Source organism: Abramis brama (assembly GCF_963993115.1).
Source record: "Abramis brama genome assembly, chromosome: 12".
NCBI classification, from domain to species: domain Eukaryota; kingdom Metazoa; phylum Chordata; class Actinopteri; order Cypriniformes; family Leuciscidae; genus Abramis; species Abramis brama.
In genome coordinates, this window is record NC_139974.1 from 25398103 (window position 1) to 25414995 (window position 16893).

Below are 16893 nucleotides of genomic sequence, written 5' to 3' on the forward strand. Positions count from 1 at the left end.
TAAAAATAATTTGGTTTTGCTTTGCAGTTTTCACTGATACAAAAGGCATCTAGTTGGTCACTTGCACATGTTGGTCAGTGACACCTGAATAAGCAATAAGCACTTTATTTATAAACTCTCAGTGTGTTTGTGTGTGTGTGTGTGTGTGGGCATGTGTGCATAGGTGAAGATGCCTCCTCTCCTACCCATTCACTGTGTAGCGGGAGGTATATCAGAGGTAAACGTACTCTCATGACTTATGTAGATAAGAACAACACAAGCAGAAGCATAAATGGCCGCTGGACGCTATGGTCATGACCCAGTCAGAGTAGGAGAACTCCTCTCTCTCTGAATCTGTTCACTGCCTGCAGCTTTTATAGACCCCCGTGACCACGCCCTCTGCCAAAGCCACACCCCTTTATACTACTGCTGCTGCTCTCTGAATGGCTACTGACGGCTTTCCTCTGCTTTGATCTGCCAATCGCATGGCTGGATTACACTGCATAAATAAGCTGCATGAGTCTGTTAGTTCATTGACAACCAAAGTATAAAAGGAAAACGTAGTAAAAAAGCAAATAGGAAGAGCAAACAATAAGAAACTGATCCCCCATTTTTTCCTCTTGTTGTCCATCCTTTCCTTCCCATTGTAAACTCTCCTCCATCTCTCCTTGCAAAGTCTTGTCCTGGATCACAGTCCTGTCCTCCTCCACTTTCATCCATAGCTCCATCTCCACCTCGATCCTCCTCCTCTCCAAAAACAGGAGTGTCTAGAAATGCTCAGAGAGGGGCACATCCGCGGCCCTCCTCTGCTGAGGCTTATTACATCATGTACCAGTCTCAGACCTAAACACAATACACTGCCACATGACACACTCCTCCATTCTCTCAAATTCTCTCAAGACAGTGTGGTCTTCTAGTTAAGTTACATTTTAATACAACTATTTAGTATATTTTATGCTTATCCATAGTTGTCTAAAACACTTGTCTAATATTGATCATCTTTGTGTTTAAGTGTTAGCACTAGAGATGGGAATTGTAAAGAACTGAATGGTTCTGAATTCTTAATCATTCAATTTGTGATTCCTTTACAAATTTTAAGGAATCATTCCCCATAATTGGCCTTAAATATATATTGAGCAAAAATATTAAACGTTTTAAAGTAGGGTTTATATCAATAAAACTCCTAAATAAAACACTAAAAACTCTTTAAAAAATACAATAAAACACAAAACGCAACTGCACGGCATGAATTAACATCCACGTCTCGGTTTATTTCAAGATTTAGATGACAGAAGTAATGACTTATGGGTTCAGTTATTAAGTCAACAATTGTTCTGTGATGCGTTTCCCAAAAGTATTGTTAGCCAACTATGGTCGCATAGTTCCGTCATTACCAATATAGTTCAATGATTTAGCGTTTCCCGAAACTTTTCGGGTGATTTAAAAAAAAAGTGATTTTAAAGAGTGCGCATGTGCTCTAGTATCATGTGCATTTTATCATGTTCGATTCAGACCACAAACTCTCAACTAAAACAGTTTCTTTGGCTGTGATACTGCTGATTTAGTGGCACACAAAACACTGTTTAGTATTTAAAAGTATTAGTTAATTAACTGTTAACAGAAATGAACATCATGAAATTCATTAAAAATGGAACCGGTTCTGAATAAGAACCAGTTCTTGATTCCCAACCATAGTTAGTAATGAATGATCTTTGCGGATATAGTAAACTCTGATCTAGCCAATGACAGAGTGTAGTTCTGTGCCATGCACATCCACTGATCTGATCGTCTAAGGATCTCGCTTAGTGGTCCAACTCACCCAAACCCTGCTGGTTTTTATGGTGTTTTTCTGTCAGTGATGGATATTTGCACTGCCAAAATAATGTCTGCTGCCAATCCTCATTTCAATCAGATGTCCACCATGCCACAAACACCATAAAAACCCTCAAGGCCTTTGCTTCAATCCATCTGGCCTGCTTAAAACACTCTGGTCAGATGCCGAGCCCGGACCCATCAGTACTACCCCCATCAATCTCTTCCCATGTCTCTCCCCATTCCCCATGTCTGTTCATTGTTCTGTGTCTCTCTTGGTGTCCCGTTGCCCTGCGCAGAGATGGAAGTGTGCAGCAGGCACGTGGAAGCAACAGCAGGTAAGGGTCAGGTGGGCGCCCTTGCCAGGAGGGCTGTCGCTACTGCAGCATATGGAGGAGGATGAAGATGATGATGACCATAATGAAGAAAAAGACATTGAGGCTCAGGGACATGCCGACCAAGTCTCCATAGATGTGTCAACAGTGGAAGAGAACCGTGCTGCCCGAGTCTGCCAGCTGTACCCAGTGTTACTGCATCGCCCTCCAGTCTCCTTCCTGTTGAGCAGCCTTCTGGTCTTGACGCTGATGCTGTGGTGGCTTGTCTTCATTTGAGAGAAAGTGGAAGAAAAGAAATAGATATTAGGGAGGCAGCAGAGCTGAGCTTTTCTGGATTATGAGACAATGAGGGAGAGAGGACAAGTTCATTCCTGTTTTTCTGTTTGTTCCTCTTGGATTCTTAATGATTTCACCACTTCACAATGGATGCTGATTGACAGCTTATCATTTTAAACTATTTATGTACTGTGACACAAAATCCCTGGATGCAAGAGCACTATGTTTTCTTAATATGGTGTAAATATTCACTTAATATTTCTCAGGCTTTTCAGATTACCTTAAGTTAATTTTGAACTCACTGCTTAAAATAACCATTAAATTTCACTCAAATTACTTTTTATTTTTTATTTTTGGTTTATTGGTGTTTTCAAGGTGAGTATGAATTGAAATGAGACTGTTCTTATTCTTATTTTTCTTCATTTCTGCAATTAATTCATCTTAAAACATTTACCACACAGACTAAAACGCTGTCTTGAAGATAATTTCAGGTTTCAGTGTTGTTTTTGTAATAAAAAATTATAATTTTGGAAATGTCCCATTGACCGTCCTAAACTATCATTCGTTTTCCAGTTAAAGTTTAACTGTTGATGTCATCATAGTATTTGCATATTACGTTGTGAGTGGTCTTTTTTATGCATTTATTTGCATACTGATTTCATGTTTGGTCTTTCAATTATGCACACCGAAATCCTAAAACCTAAGCTTACCTGAAACTTTTAACACCATTCTTTTACTGCCTCGCAAACACTGCTAATTTCTTCAGTAAATGCAGTTGCAGCTTGTTTTTTTTTTTTTGTTGCTCCTTTTGAGGTAGTTTTCTTTACCATGTGACCAGTGGGTTTCTCTGGACAAGTTTTCAGCACACGGTGCACTTTGCTTCTCTTTGCAGATCTCTTCTCCATTGCCAGCCAATGCATAATGAAGGGACAATTTCTATAATACCACCAAAAACTAGTCTACTTCTTTGTGAAGTGTATTTATGTTTTATCAGCCCTTAGTAGTAGGTTATCAGGGCTTTAATTACACAACCCTTGAATATTATAATGTTTCTCCTTCCCTGGGACTCCAGTATGCATACAACAAATCAGAACTACTGTAATGCTAGCTTTAATTTTGTCTTGTGTGGTATAACAATCAAATCCTCTCTCTCCATAATGAGTGAGAGAATGTTTTGTTTTTTGTTTTTTTAGTTTGAAAAAAAAAATCCGTATTGGATTTAATATTTAAGTTTCTTATATATATATATATATATATATATATATATATATATATATATATATATATATATATATATATATATATATATATATACACCTTTGCACTTCTATGGACTTTAGTCAGAGTAGATGGTATATTTAATTTGACATTTCAGGTGTTTGGTTCACACTGGTGGATTACTGAGACAGTTCCAGTAAAGTGTCTAGGTAGCATAGCACTGTGATTGCAGCCTGAAAATTATGTCCAGTACATATTTGTTGTGTTCGCTCTGTTACCTGATTTGCATAATTTATTTAGTGTATCAGGTGTAAATAAATGCCACTGTCAGTTGGTACAAATTATTCTCATTCAGTTGGATTTTCTCAGGCCTTGTTTTATTTAGTTTCATATATTTCATATCCTCATTTCCATTTGCTTCAAATTACATACGACATTTGCTTTGACTAAGGTCCATTCCATAAAGACAATGGTACAATCAATCAATACAATTTAAAAAATAACTTTTCTATTAATTCATTTTCAGATCTAGAACATCATGACATTCCCTAATATTGATTTCTTGTGCACTACTATGTAATCCCCATATCCACTGCAAAAAAACAAAATATCTTAATTATTATCATAATGGTTCTTGGTTACAGCCAAATTATCTGTATTCCCCAAAAAACTGCAACTACTTCATATGATCCTCTTAAGAACACCAGAAAAAATATATATCCAAGATTCCAAGTATTCATAATCCATTTTTCCTCAGTATAACTAAGAGTATATATGGATTATAAAAGTGGTATATAATCCAATGAAAACGGCTTATGAAGATGTTACCTTTTTTAAAAAATCTCTTTTGCAACAGATTTTATGGTTCATTGGATGGTAAGGATATAATCCAAAACATTTCCCCCTTAAAATGCCTAATTAGATTTAGACTAATTAGAGATCCCTTTCGAAGTGGAACTCTACGCTGCTGCATCAGTTGACGCTATGGGAGCGCTTTGCGTGAGCCAGTGTCCGAAGCACACGTCTATACTGCGAATTTTGACATCACAGGCGCACTGACAGGCTTTAAAAGGCCGCCTATGGAAAACTTCATCAGCTTCTTTGTCTTCAGGAAGCTGTCTGTGTGTCATGCATGTAAATCTAGCGTATGTATGTTTGAGAAAAGAAAGTAACATGCATGTCAGCTAGATTTAGGAGATGTGTCACGCCATGCAAGTGATTTATTCCAGATGATGCACACAATCTCTTTAGGAGTGGAGCATGCTCGGCCAGCGCTCAAAGGCGGTGTTGCAAGTGTACCAAGCCAAGCTATTGAAGGATGCTAACCAAAGCGAGGGGGTGTCTCCAAACGTAGTGGTGGAGCTCCACCGCACCACAGACCTCAACCTGCACTCCACCAAGCAAGTGGCCCGTGCCATCGACATCGTCGCCACAGAGCGGCATGTGTGGCTAAACCTCTTGGGGCTGAAGGAGCAAGAAAGATATTTCCTCCTTGATGCCCCGCTCTCGCCTTCCGGACTTTTTGGCAAAAGTTCAGGGAGGCGAAATGTTATGTGGCAGTGGCATTTGAAAAGTACATCCCCCGTAGCAATCAGTGTCCTTCAGTCCCCTCTGTTGATCCTGTAGCCAAGCCCAGTTGGTGGCAGGTTCAGAAGGTGAGTGCTTCACCTCCAAGGAGTCAGGGCTCGAAGCGGCCACCTCGCTGGAAGCCGAAAAAGGATCTCAGGGAGGTCATTGCGGCTAAGAAGTACTTGAAGCCGTGATATTTCTTCCCCCTACACACACTTCTTTTTTTCTTTTTCTTTTCCTGTACCTTTTCTTTTCCTCCCCTACCCTTTCTCTGAGGGTGTTGGGGTTCAAGAGGTTGTTCAGTATTTGCTTTACGAAGTAAAAAAAAAAGGAATATATACAGTACTCTCTTTTGTTTCTTGCTTCTAATGATAGAGTGCTTTGTGACGCTTATGTTTGGCCCCTTTTAAATTCACTAATAACTGTAAAAGGAGACTTGCAGACCTAATGTGATTTGTCACACCGAGCTGTTCTTTAAGCGCCACATGGTGAGCCCTTGAATTTGACACAGCGTTCATTTCCCATCGTTATCTGTCAACCTGATGTCGCCTTTATTGGATGAAAACAGTATTTGACTTACAATGTGTCGAATGTTTCTAAATCAAAAGCTTTTTTGGCAGAGTGCCTATAGATAAAATATTAAAAAGCAAAACTAAAGTAATTTGTGATGGTTTTGAAATGCATAATTTGCATTTCTGAGCTGAGAATTATGGGTAATAGGGAGTGGTGGGCTGCTAGAAGTGATGATGGTTATATTCAGGTTCTCTCAGTCAATAGGATGTATGTAGTTTTGGAATAAACACTCCTCACCCTAATAGAGGAGTGTTTGGGAAGCTCTCTGATAGATTTTGCTGTCCATGGGGCTCTGCTCCATGGGGATGCCTTTCTGTGCAGCATAATTTCATTCCAACTGAGATAATTGCCATTGTCAAACATCGTTGTCAATTATTTTCCTTGTAATTTATGTTAATATACTTATTTTATACCATCTTTTTGTGGCTAAACATCCAAAAGATGCTAAAAACTGTGTTCCTGAATTACTTTACTGCTGTTGTATACATTAGTAAATCAAGTGCCTAAACGGTCAAATTCACTCTCCTAGCAACATGAAAAACATGTTCATATTTTGAAATACATTAATTCAGTTCAACACAAGTTCTCTGACTATCCAGATTACTGGCATGTTACAATGATTGGTTACAATGCTCAGCCTCTTAAAAAAAAAAAAACATACCGGGATTAGACTTAAATGGAATTTTGAAATTGTAATTCTAATATATTTGATTAATTGGGCAGCACTAATTGTAACATATTTCTCTGTAGTATTAGTTCAAGTTTGGTGGCAATTTTATACCACTTACATTTAAGAAATACAATCAGTGTGCCATATTGAAAGTTTTTAGATTAGTTTACCACTCTATTTAACATAAAATAACGTTATTTAATTGGAAAGGTTATAAGGTAACTATGAAATATGCATGACAGTATTTTCAGCCTGTACTAGTGTTTTTTTTTTTTTTTTTTTGCACCAAGTTGCACCAGATTATGCATTTTTTCTTGTCTAGTAGCTTTTTTTATATAGTCAGCACAGAATATCAATCTTACAGTATGAAGACTTGACCAAAGGTTCCAGATGGTGTTCGGTAATTGGTGGTGTGTGGAGGTGAAGTTAATGTAGTGAGAAAAGCAATTCTCTACTCACTCTCTTCTGTGTCTTGACCCCTTTTCACAGTCTCCCGTGGTGAAGACAAAAACGATTACTATTTCTGATGTCACCAACTCCCTTCGCAGTGAAATCACCACCAAGGACATCCCGATAGTCCACACAGAGACCAAGACCATCACCTATGAGTCTGCACAGGTGAGGGGAGTCGATTTTTGAATCAACCCTGTTGTCTGATGTGAAGATTGCTGTGTTGCTGTCATAATTTTTGTTTGTCCTGGGTTTCTTTTCCTGTGCCAGTATTTGTCTGAATTTGTCACAAATGTAATGAACTTAACACTGGGTTGCAAACTACTATCAGCATCAATCAATACATATTGGTATCCATATCGCACAGTATTAGTGATTTTGCTACAAATAGGCATTGGTCAATGTTGGATATTTAATTAATGGATATCCAATATTTGACTTAATTTTGCATATATTGGCACACATCTGTATTCAGACCAACATATTGCTGTTCAGAACCTCTTATTCTGTGCTGTGTGTATTCAGTTTTTGTTGTAATCTATTGCAGTGCTGTCATTGCCACTGTGCATTTCTGAGTGCATTATCTAGTATTTCTCTCATCTGTACTACCTAACCAGAAGCTAGTTTTTCAAAGAATGTCTAACCAGCATCACAATGAGGGTTTATTTGATCTCTTTCAAAAAACTTTCATCCATCTTTCAGAATGTATAGTATAATGCCTGAATTCACTTCTAGCATATAAATCTTACTGGTTGCATTTTATTTTACAGTATGTGCACTTACAGTGTACTTACCCAAGAAATTACTCAGTAAGGTAACTACATGAGTAATGGTTAGGTTTGAAGGTAGGTTCAGGGTTAGTACTTAGTTATTACTCTGTTATTGTGATTACTAAAATAAGTACATAGTATGTGCATGCAGAACAGGACTGAAATAAAATAAAGTGCTACCAATTCAGTCACGGCCGGGAAGGCAAATGAAGACCAAGAATTAAGTTCCAAAACACCAAGTTTAATAATATAATCCCTCAACGCAGGCAAACAGGCTATAGCAATATTCACATGACGTAATCATAATATTTGATTTGAGGCCGGACAAAGGGTGAAGACAATGGTACAACTAATAAATCAAACGAAAATGAGATAATTAATCAAACACAGCTGAACAGAACAAACTCAAAATAGTGTTGTCATAGAAACAAAGGAGGTGCTGGAAAATGAACAAAGGAAGATAGAAAACTAGTAAATACAAACTAAATGTCCATGATATAACTAAACAAACTGCACGTTTAGCATTTCTACTCTCATTTAAAACAATTTTTTTCAAACCAAATTATTCAAATTTATAATATTCATGGTCATATTAGCTATTGGCAAAAAAAATATTATTATAATAAAAACTACTATTTTAAAACCATTTATTGGCTTTTTGGTTTTGCACTTAATTTCTATATAACATTACATTTCTGCTTATTTTAGCAGGAAGCATTTGTCTTATATGAAGAAAACTTTTGCATTCTCGCGCAAAACGTGTTCCCCTGAGAAACTTAGCATTCTCAGAGCGAACACAAAACTGGTGATTGAAATCATTTGAGATGTAAGGAAAAGCTGCTTCAATGCTTCTGCGAGAAAATGCAAATGTTTTGCTAGCACACGCAAAGTTTCTCAAGGAAATCCAAAACTTTTGCTACAGAACGCAAAAGTTTAGCAAGTTTCCATTGAAATATAATTTCCCCTCCCATCTCATGTATTTTCCATCACCATGTCCCCTATGGGGCTCCATAGTTTTAGGAAATAGCTGTGTGAATAAACAATAAAAAATGAAAGATATAATAGAGGAGTATTCTAACCACATGTGTGTTTGTTTGCTAATAGCCTAATGCACTGTCAGAGAAGGAGTCTGGGATGCTGTTGAGTGCTCAGACCATCACCTCAGAGACTGTGAGCACCACCACCACAACCCAGATCACCAAGGTACCTGTTTTTCACATCAAATTATGCCTAAACTTGTAATGTATCGGAAAGGCCTGGACCATCTGCTGCTTAAAGAACTAATTGAAGTTAAATTATCTTATTTAAACACAACATAAAACTCATTTAAATTCTCAAAATTATAAGATTGCTGCAAAACATAAAGAAAACTTTACAAAATCCAAGTTACGAGTGATTTGCATGTGCTGCATACTAAGTCAGGTCATTGTTCACAATGGTGCCATAAGGCTGCGTACATGAGATAAAGCCATTGTTAATTACAATTTATATCACCATTTCACAGTATCTTTCCATTTTGCAAGTTAGTCAAAAATTGCCGTAGTGCACAGATGAGATATTTTCTCCACTGTGTTTCTGGCTCTCTCATTCTCTCGTTCTCTTCCCTTTCTCTGCTCAGACGGTGAAAGGCGGGATCTCAGAGACCCGTATCGAGAAGAGAATCGTGATCACTGGAGACACTGAGATTGACCATGATAAGGTGAAATGGACATGCAGTTAATAACCATGTCAGCTACATAGTAGATGCAAAATATTTTTAAAGACATTCTCATTCTAGAGAGCTTTTTAATTGGACAACAATTTGTAGATGGCCCTAAGAAAGAGATGATGTCATCAATATTTTTTCCTGAAAAAACTAAAAACAAAATGCATATATCAGTTTTGATGGTTCTGATAACCTCAATGCTAAGCTAACATGCATTAATTAAAAGCCACAGAAATACATTGCTACATGTTTTTAGCCTTGCAGTTTGGTTTAAATACTGTCCTCTCTGATCACCAGGCTCTTGCTCAGGCTATAAAGGAAGCAAAGGAGCAGCACCCTGACATGTCTGTCACTAAAGTGGTGGTGCATCAGGAAACAGAGATCACCCCTGAGTAACTCCTGTATGAGACATAGGTTAGTATCTACATGCTCAAGCACAACCTGTGATTATAAGACCGGGGTCGGTAACCTTAGTCAAATGATTACAGCAAGAGAGAATAATATTTTATGCATTTAATTTACTTTTTGTACATTAGAAATATTGAAGTGATCTGCATGCGAAATGACATCTTGCAGTAATGCTTCTCCGTCGTCACTCAGCATGTTTTATTCAGTTCTGATCTATATAGGAAGATTAAAAAAATTAAATGAGCAGAGTGGAAAGTGCTGCTTGTTGAGCTGGAAGTTGCAGTTTTTTAAAGGAGGAAAACTGAAAATTTATGATCGATTTAACTATTTAAAAAAAATGCTGAAGTAAATGAAAAGTTATTGTGTTATTTTTTATCCTTCATTCATTACTGGTTTTTTTATTTTGCCATGCAGATGAAAGCTGTTAAAAGAAGACCGCTGTGAATATAAGCAATTCAGTGACAGGATATGAGATTGCAGTGAATCTACAAAATAAGATATGCCGCAGACATGCACATGTTTTGAAGTGTTGAAGATCTTGTGGCTGAATTGCTTAAATCTTCTGCATTCTAGTTAGAGCTAATTTTATTCATATGCCTGACAGAAAAAAATACAGTTCTTGATTTCTTGCTTTATATAAAGCGCAAAAACATCTTGGGTTATGTATGTACACTGCATCAGTTGTGGACGCTTTGGGGACACGTCCCGCGGAACCCTGGTGTCTGAAGCACGTATGAAATCACGCCAATCTTATTGAACATTGAACGTCATTGCGTATAAAAGGTTCAAACGCGAGACGACTCCCGCTTTCCCGCTCACAGAAAATGTGATTTTAATGTGATTTTAAACCTATACTGTTACAAATGTATGCAGCACAGAAAACAGCATGCAATTTATGTCGCGCTTGAATGGTTTAAAATGACTTTTTCTGTGAGCCTGCTTTGGATGTGTGCGCAGCAGGGAAAACAGCACTGAATGGATCCATGCAGCTCTTAAAGCAGTGGTTCTCAATTCCAGTCCTCGTGACCCACTGCTCTGCACATTTTGTATGTCTCTCTTATCTGACACACTCAGTTCAGTTCATGGAGTCTCTCCTAATGAGCTGATGATCTGGTTCAGGTGTGTTAAATAAGGGAGACATACAAAATGTGCACAGCAGTGGGTCATGAGGACTGGAATTGAGAACCACTGTCTTAAAGGGACAGCAGCCTAATATTCCTGCTGCCGTCTCTATAATAACACTAATCAAACAACAAAAGACAAAGAGAAAATTCACTCTTTCTTGACTGAATAACTTTTGTAACTATATTTATAATGTAAAGTTTATTTATAAAGTGCGGTGTTATTTTACATTTCATTAGTTTCTGAACCTGAATACCTGAACATCTTAAAACACTGTTTATTTCTATCATATATCTGTTCAGTTGTATTTATTTGTTGCGATTGCTATTTTTTTTTATTTTTTTTTATTTTTTATTACTGAGTGTTTACTTGTCTTTAATAATGCTTGAAATTTATATTAGTTAGGCTAGTTGTTTTTGCTATGGTATTTTTAAAGGGTTAGTTCACCCAAAAATGAAAATTCTGTCAGTAATTACTCACCCTCATGTTGTTCCAACCCTGTAAGACCTTCGTTCATTTTCGGAACACAAATTAAGATATTTTTGATGAAATCTGAGAGCTGATCACTCCTCCATAGGCTTCTAAGACATTATAACTTGCTGGCCCAGAAAATGTATTAAAGACATCGTTAATATAGTCCAAGTGACTACAGTGGCTCAATCTTAAGTTTATAAAGCGATGAGAATACTTTTTGTGCGCAAAAAAAACTAAAATAACGACTTTATTCCACTTTTCATTTCCTTTTCTCTGGGCCTCGAGTTTTTTCACGTAGTATAACTGCGCAGCGCATCTGTGTTGTACGTCACACGTAGGCTCACTATTGGCCGACGCTGGTCATGTGTGTGATGCGTGTGACGTGCAACACAGACGCGCTGCGCTAAACACTACGTGAACTAACTCGAGGCGCAGAGAGAAGGAAGCCTATGAGGAGTGATCCAGCTCTCAGACTTAATCAAAAATATCTTAATTTGTGTTCCGAAGATGAACGAAGGTCTTACGGGGTTGGAACAACATGAGGGTGAGTAATTACTGACAGAATTTTCATTTTTGGGTGAACTAACCCTTTAAACTATAGGCAAAGGTTCCTTGTGTAGATGTTTTTAGCCTATTGATTTTTGTTCATGATATTCAGCTACAATTAAATGTTTCAGCTACAATTAAATGTTTTGCTATAAGACATACAATAAATGATAGATATCCAAGTTTTTTTGTTTAACGTTATTGGAATTGAAATTAGGAATTTAAAAGTTAAAATTTAAACAATACACAACCCTATTCCTTACCACTATTTTTTATTAGCTGTTTAATAATTTTAATGGCACTCCTGCTGCCAACCTAATATGTTGGAAGAGCAACAGACAACAACAGTGGGAACTAAAGTCACAACCAATACGATTTGCGTGATTTCACATGTGACACCGGGTTCCGCAAGACTGCAACTGACCCCATAGACCTCATAGCGTCAGCAACTGACGCAGTGTTGAGTTCCCCTTGAAAGAGAAGAACTTTTGCCAGAAAAATAATTTCAGTCTGTGATTTCAAGAGAACACTCTTGAAAAAGATCACCAACCATTGTTTTAGGATATACATTCCAAATTGATGATTTCGTCCCATAACATGCTTCCCCTTTCAATGTTGCATGTACTCAATGTTTCAAGCAAAGCATTACTCCTGTACAAATACATTATTGTGTCATCGCTCCCTCTGCAGCCTAGGTCTCTTAGCTTGATGGGTTTATGGGATGTATTTAAATCTCCCCTTCTATGGGCAATAAAGCCATACCCTCTCCAGTGCTACTTTAAACCCATTACAGCATTTCTGAGATTTTTGTCTTCCAAAAACAGTGATAAAAAAAAACACTGCAAGCTTACCACAACAAACAAACCAAATATTCCCTTAACAAGATGGTAACGATGGAAACCCTCCACAGCACACCTCATACAAACAGAAAGCAGTCCTTAGGATCTCAGAGAATTAGACACAGACGGGTAAACTGTATGATTTACTGTTAGCATTAACTGCGCTCTAATAAAAACCTCAGTCCCTTGGACAGCACTGTTATACGGCCGTATTTATAGCTGTTATACATATATATATAGCAGGGTTGGTGGCATTCAGGATTTTAAATTCCAGTTCAGCTCCAGAACTTTAACTGAGGTAGCATGATGCAGAATTTAATTAGATATTAATATTAGAATTTATGGAATATTAGATGATACATATTATTAATTAGATGACATTAGATGATATTAATAATCAGTTCTTAATGCCACCTACAACATTTAATAAATTATTTATTTTATGGACTATGATGACAATGAAAACAATGTTATTTTAGTATTATTTATATACTATTAACTAATATTTTGACAGCTTTTCTTTTTATATTTTCAGTTTTCATTTAAATTTTACTTTAAGTTTTATTAATTCATGTGCTATGGTAATTTTATTGGGATTTTTAAGATTTTTATTTAGCTTTAATTTATATTTCTTTTAGTTTTTGTTTTAGTAATTTTAGTACTTCAACTTAGTTGCCAAGGCAACATTTCTAAGTTTAAGTTTTTCTCTGATATTTATATTTAATTTTATTTCAGTACTGAAATATTCAGTACAGTATTTGAGTACTGATTTAAGTACTGATAAAGACTTACATCAGAATACCAGAATCACTGCAATATTTTCAAAATGTAGTTAAACATCAAAAAATAATCAACAGAATGTTTGGATTTTTGACTACAGTCAAAACAATTAACACAACAGATCAACAGTAAAGTTAGTTTCTTAGTTTAATCCTTTTTAGTCCATAGTTTTGAGACATATACAGTAGTATGTGTAATGAAAAACTAGTCCAAGAACTCTCAGAGTTAGGTCTGTAAATGTGGGACTTTTAGTCTGTTTGTGTGAGGTATTGGGCATCTGGTGCTGTTTAACCAGCTGTCAGGGTGGTATGTATACAGTCACAGAACTCCCAGAGGATAATGGTTAATGCTGCCCTGCTAGTTTGTTCCCCAGTGCCCTGTTTTGTGCGTGCAGAGACCCAGTTCACCCCATTCGCCCCGTCAGTGTTTACTTAACTTTCTCTCAGCCAGAGAGTGCTTCAGTCTTCATATTTACCATCCACCATTATTTCTTTGTCAGTCAGGTCTGCATTCCCAGTTTCCGTCACTGACTCCGTGACCCATTTGGGATGTGTTTACTTTTTGCCTGACCAGAAATGTTCTTTCTCGCATGATTGTTGATCACTCTTTGATCTCACATCAACACAGGGTGAAAAAAACGGGACCAGTCAGGTTTATGAATGTGAAAAAACAACGCAAGAGCCCTCACATCCAGCCCCTCCCCATCAACCCACTATGCCCACCAAGTCCCCCCCCCCCCCACGGAAAACACTTCCTGTAGCAGCACATGTCCCACCCAGCCATTGCCGTCTGTGACCGCCATATTCCAGACCCTGAGCATCTGTCAGATCTCAAGCGTCTTGTACTGCAAAACTGAGCATCCACAACTACTCCTGTCCAGCATCCAAAAGCAGAATTCAGAGCAAAGATTCATCCAATTCCCAACATCTTGGACAGATTTTTAAAAAAAAAACCCTGCCAGACCTCCACCTCGTTCAAGACATTCCATGATAGACTGAACCATGTTACAAAATAGTTTTGTAAAACAGTGACAAAAGAGCATCTTTTTATCTGTAATTCATACAATATTTTTAGGGTGGATTCCAAAGGGATGGTTTGCATAATAACAACTGGGCGGTGGGAATTTAAAGGACAATTTTCTAAAGTGTCAATTTGTATTTTTTTTAAACTTAATTTATTTCTTTTTGCAATTGGTTGATTATACATCTGATTATGTTGTTACAGGCATTTTCTGTTGTTGTTCAGACAGGGCAAAGGAGCATCTGTTATAATGTGAAACACTTGTTAAAGGGAAAGTTCACCCAAAAAACACATATTTTAATTCTTTTCAACACAAAACAAGACATTTTGCAGAATATACATGCTGCTCTTTTCCAATTCTCAATGTTATTCCAAGCTGGTATGACTGACTTTCTTCAGTGGAACACAAAAGAAGATATTTTGAGATTGTATGTCTATACAATGTAAGTCGATAGTCACCAGAACTGTATGATCACCAAACTTCTTTAAATATGTTCTTTTGCGATCCATAGGAGAAAAAGTCACACAGGTTTGGGATGACATGAGGGTGAGTAAATGATGACAGATGTCATTTTTGAGTGAACTATGCCATTAAGTTGTTTCCCCTTCTCTGTTGTTCTCTAATTTCTTTTCCGTTCACATACATTCAAATGCAAAAGGGTTTAACATCAATAATGTCAAATGTCATTTGTTGTCATGAGTCTCGCAATTGAAACTAAACACATCAGTTTGAACATGGAAATAAGATTTACTGCAGAGGAGGGGAAGGTTTTCAATGGTTAAATTTCATTTAAATTCCTCTCACAAACACCTTTTATGATGCCCAATTCACTTTCTTTGAATGGGAAAAGAGCAGCATGAACATTCTGCTCATTTCTGAATTTCGCAGAAGAAAGAAAATCATACAGGTTTGGAAAAACATGACAGAATTTTCATTTTTGGGTAAACTTTTCTTAATTCACAACTCCATCCTGTTGTAAAGTCCCATATTTTATGTTCCTCTTAAATGTGAAGGTATTATTTTGTTCTTGGTGTAAAAATAATGTGTTAATTTTATTCAGAATGCTGGAGCAAATTCAGATGTTTTCTTGTGTTTAAAAGTTTCGTTACTTTGCATATTTGTTAAGGCTTGTATAAATTTGATTTTTTTTCATTGGCAATGTCATCCTGTGTCATCATGGATTTGCGGTCCAATGAAGATGGGGTAGGGTATTATAGTGAAACTACATTCTATGATATTTCTATATTTATTTTCATCAGTTTTTCTTTTTTGTGTGTGTACTTTGCATTTTAGATGCCCTGCTCTCTTAAATGCAGCTTTAATGTTTTTTTTGTTTTGTTTTTTGTATTAGATCCAGAATCCCAAACACCAGCTCCTGCCAGTTTTAAAATGGGATTTGCAGGGATAACTATTCATTTTCAGTATATTTCTACTTTTCTACTAGAGGGGGCAGTGTGTTCTTACCCATGAGTCTATAGCAGATCTGCAAAGCCTTCAAAATGAGCATCCACACACAACCTGAAGGGGTTTTTAGATGAATTGGAATTGATAAGTCAGGAATGGAGTTAATTTGCAATTATGGTAAGAAAATGTGCCAAACATGAATCTGAAAGCGATCAGACGGATCTTTACAGCGAATTAAAATGTGTCCGTCATTCATTGAGACATTCATTTGTAAAGACTGACTATTCTGGTGCAGTAATTCAATTCTAGAAAATCGAAGTGGGAATTTTGTGGATTTTATATTGTGCCGGTGGCATAAGGGCTCCTGTGGTAAAGCATGCTGCCCCGCGTCAAGCTGACAAGTCCAGTATGTCCAGTTTTTAAATGTCTATTTTCAAATGTTACGCTTTTATAATAGTTCAAATAGTATCCTGTACAGAGACCAAGGTGTTGTAGTTTGTTCGGTGTGTTGTGTTCTTCATTGTGGCACTCTTTTCCTATGCTAGTCTGGGGTGAAGAAAAGAAAAGAATCATACGTTTGTCCTCATAGGTTCTTTTTCTTCTCATCACACATTTGTTTTTTGTTTGTTTTTAGCCATCACTGGAAAAAAAAAGACAAATGTACAATATAGCACCATGGACTAAATAAACTCCCAACATAGACACATTCTTCACTTGGTTTCATGAGTTTTTGTTATTCACAACCTCCTTTACTGTCTCCTTGTGTGTTTCTTAATACATGTTCCAGGTCTTCTTATGAGTGTTTACTCGGTACGTTATTACATTTGTAATCTTTCATTAAAATGAAACTACTTCCTTTTCAGTTGACATCAGTCTCTCTTTTTAAACTCCTCGCCTCCAACCAACACCCATTTTTCACAATCCAATCAATAGATAAAAAGT

General features: G+C 36.9%; 1 protein-coding gene across 11 annotated transcripts in view; it reads left to right on the forward strand.

The window, feature by feature from the left end:
- epb41a (erythrocyte membrane protein band 4.1a) overlaps positions 1–16664 on the forward strand; it is a 67944-nt gene extending 51280 nt beyond the window's left edge. For 9 of the 11 annotated variants that reach the window (XM_084130862.1, XM_084130867.1, XM_084130868.1 and 6 more), the window contains 5 exons: positions 6922–7050; positions 8757–8855; positions 9271–9351; positions 9655–9771; positions 14154–16664. In XM_084130862.1, coding sequence (XP_083986988.1) covers positions 6922–7050; positions 8757–8855; positions 9271–9351; positions 9655–9753 — 408 coding nt within the window. In that variant the 3' untranslated portion in view covers positions 9754–9771; positions 14154–16664. Of the gene's footprint in view, positions 1–6921; positions 7051–8756; positions 8856–9270; positions 9352–9654; positions 9772–10179; positions 10846–14153 lie in introns of those variants that run through there. The other 2 variants (XM_084130865.1, XM_084130870.1) reach the window with 2 other exon arrangements.
- Positions 16665–16893: the final 229 nt, after the last annotated feature.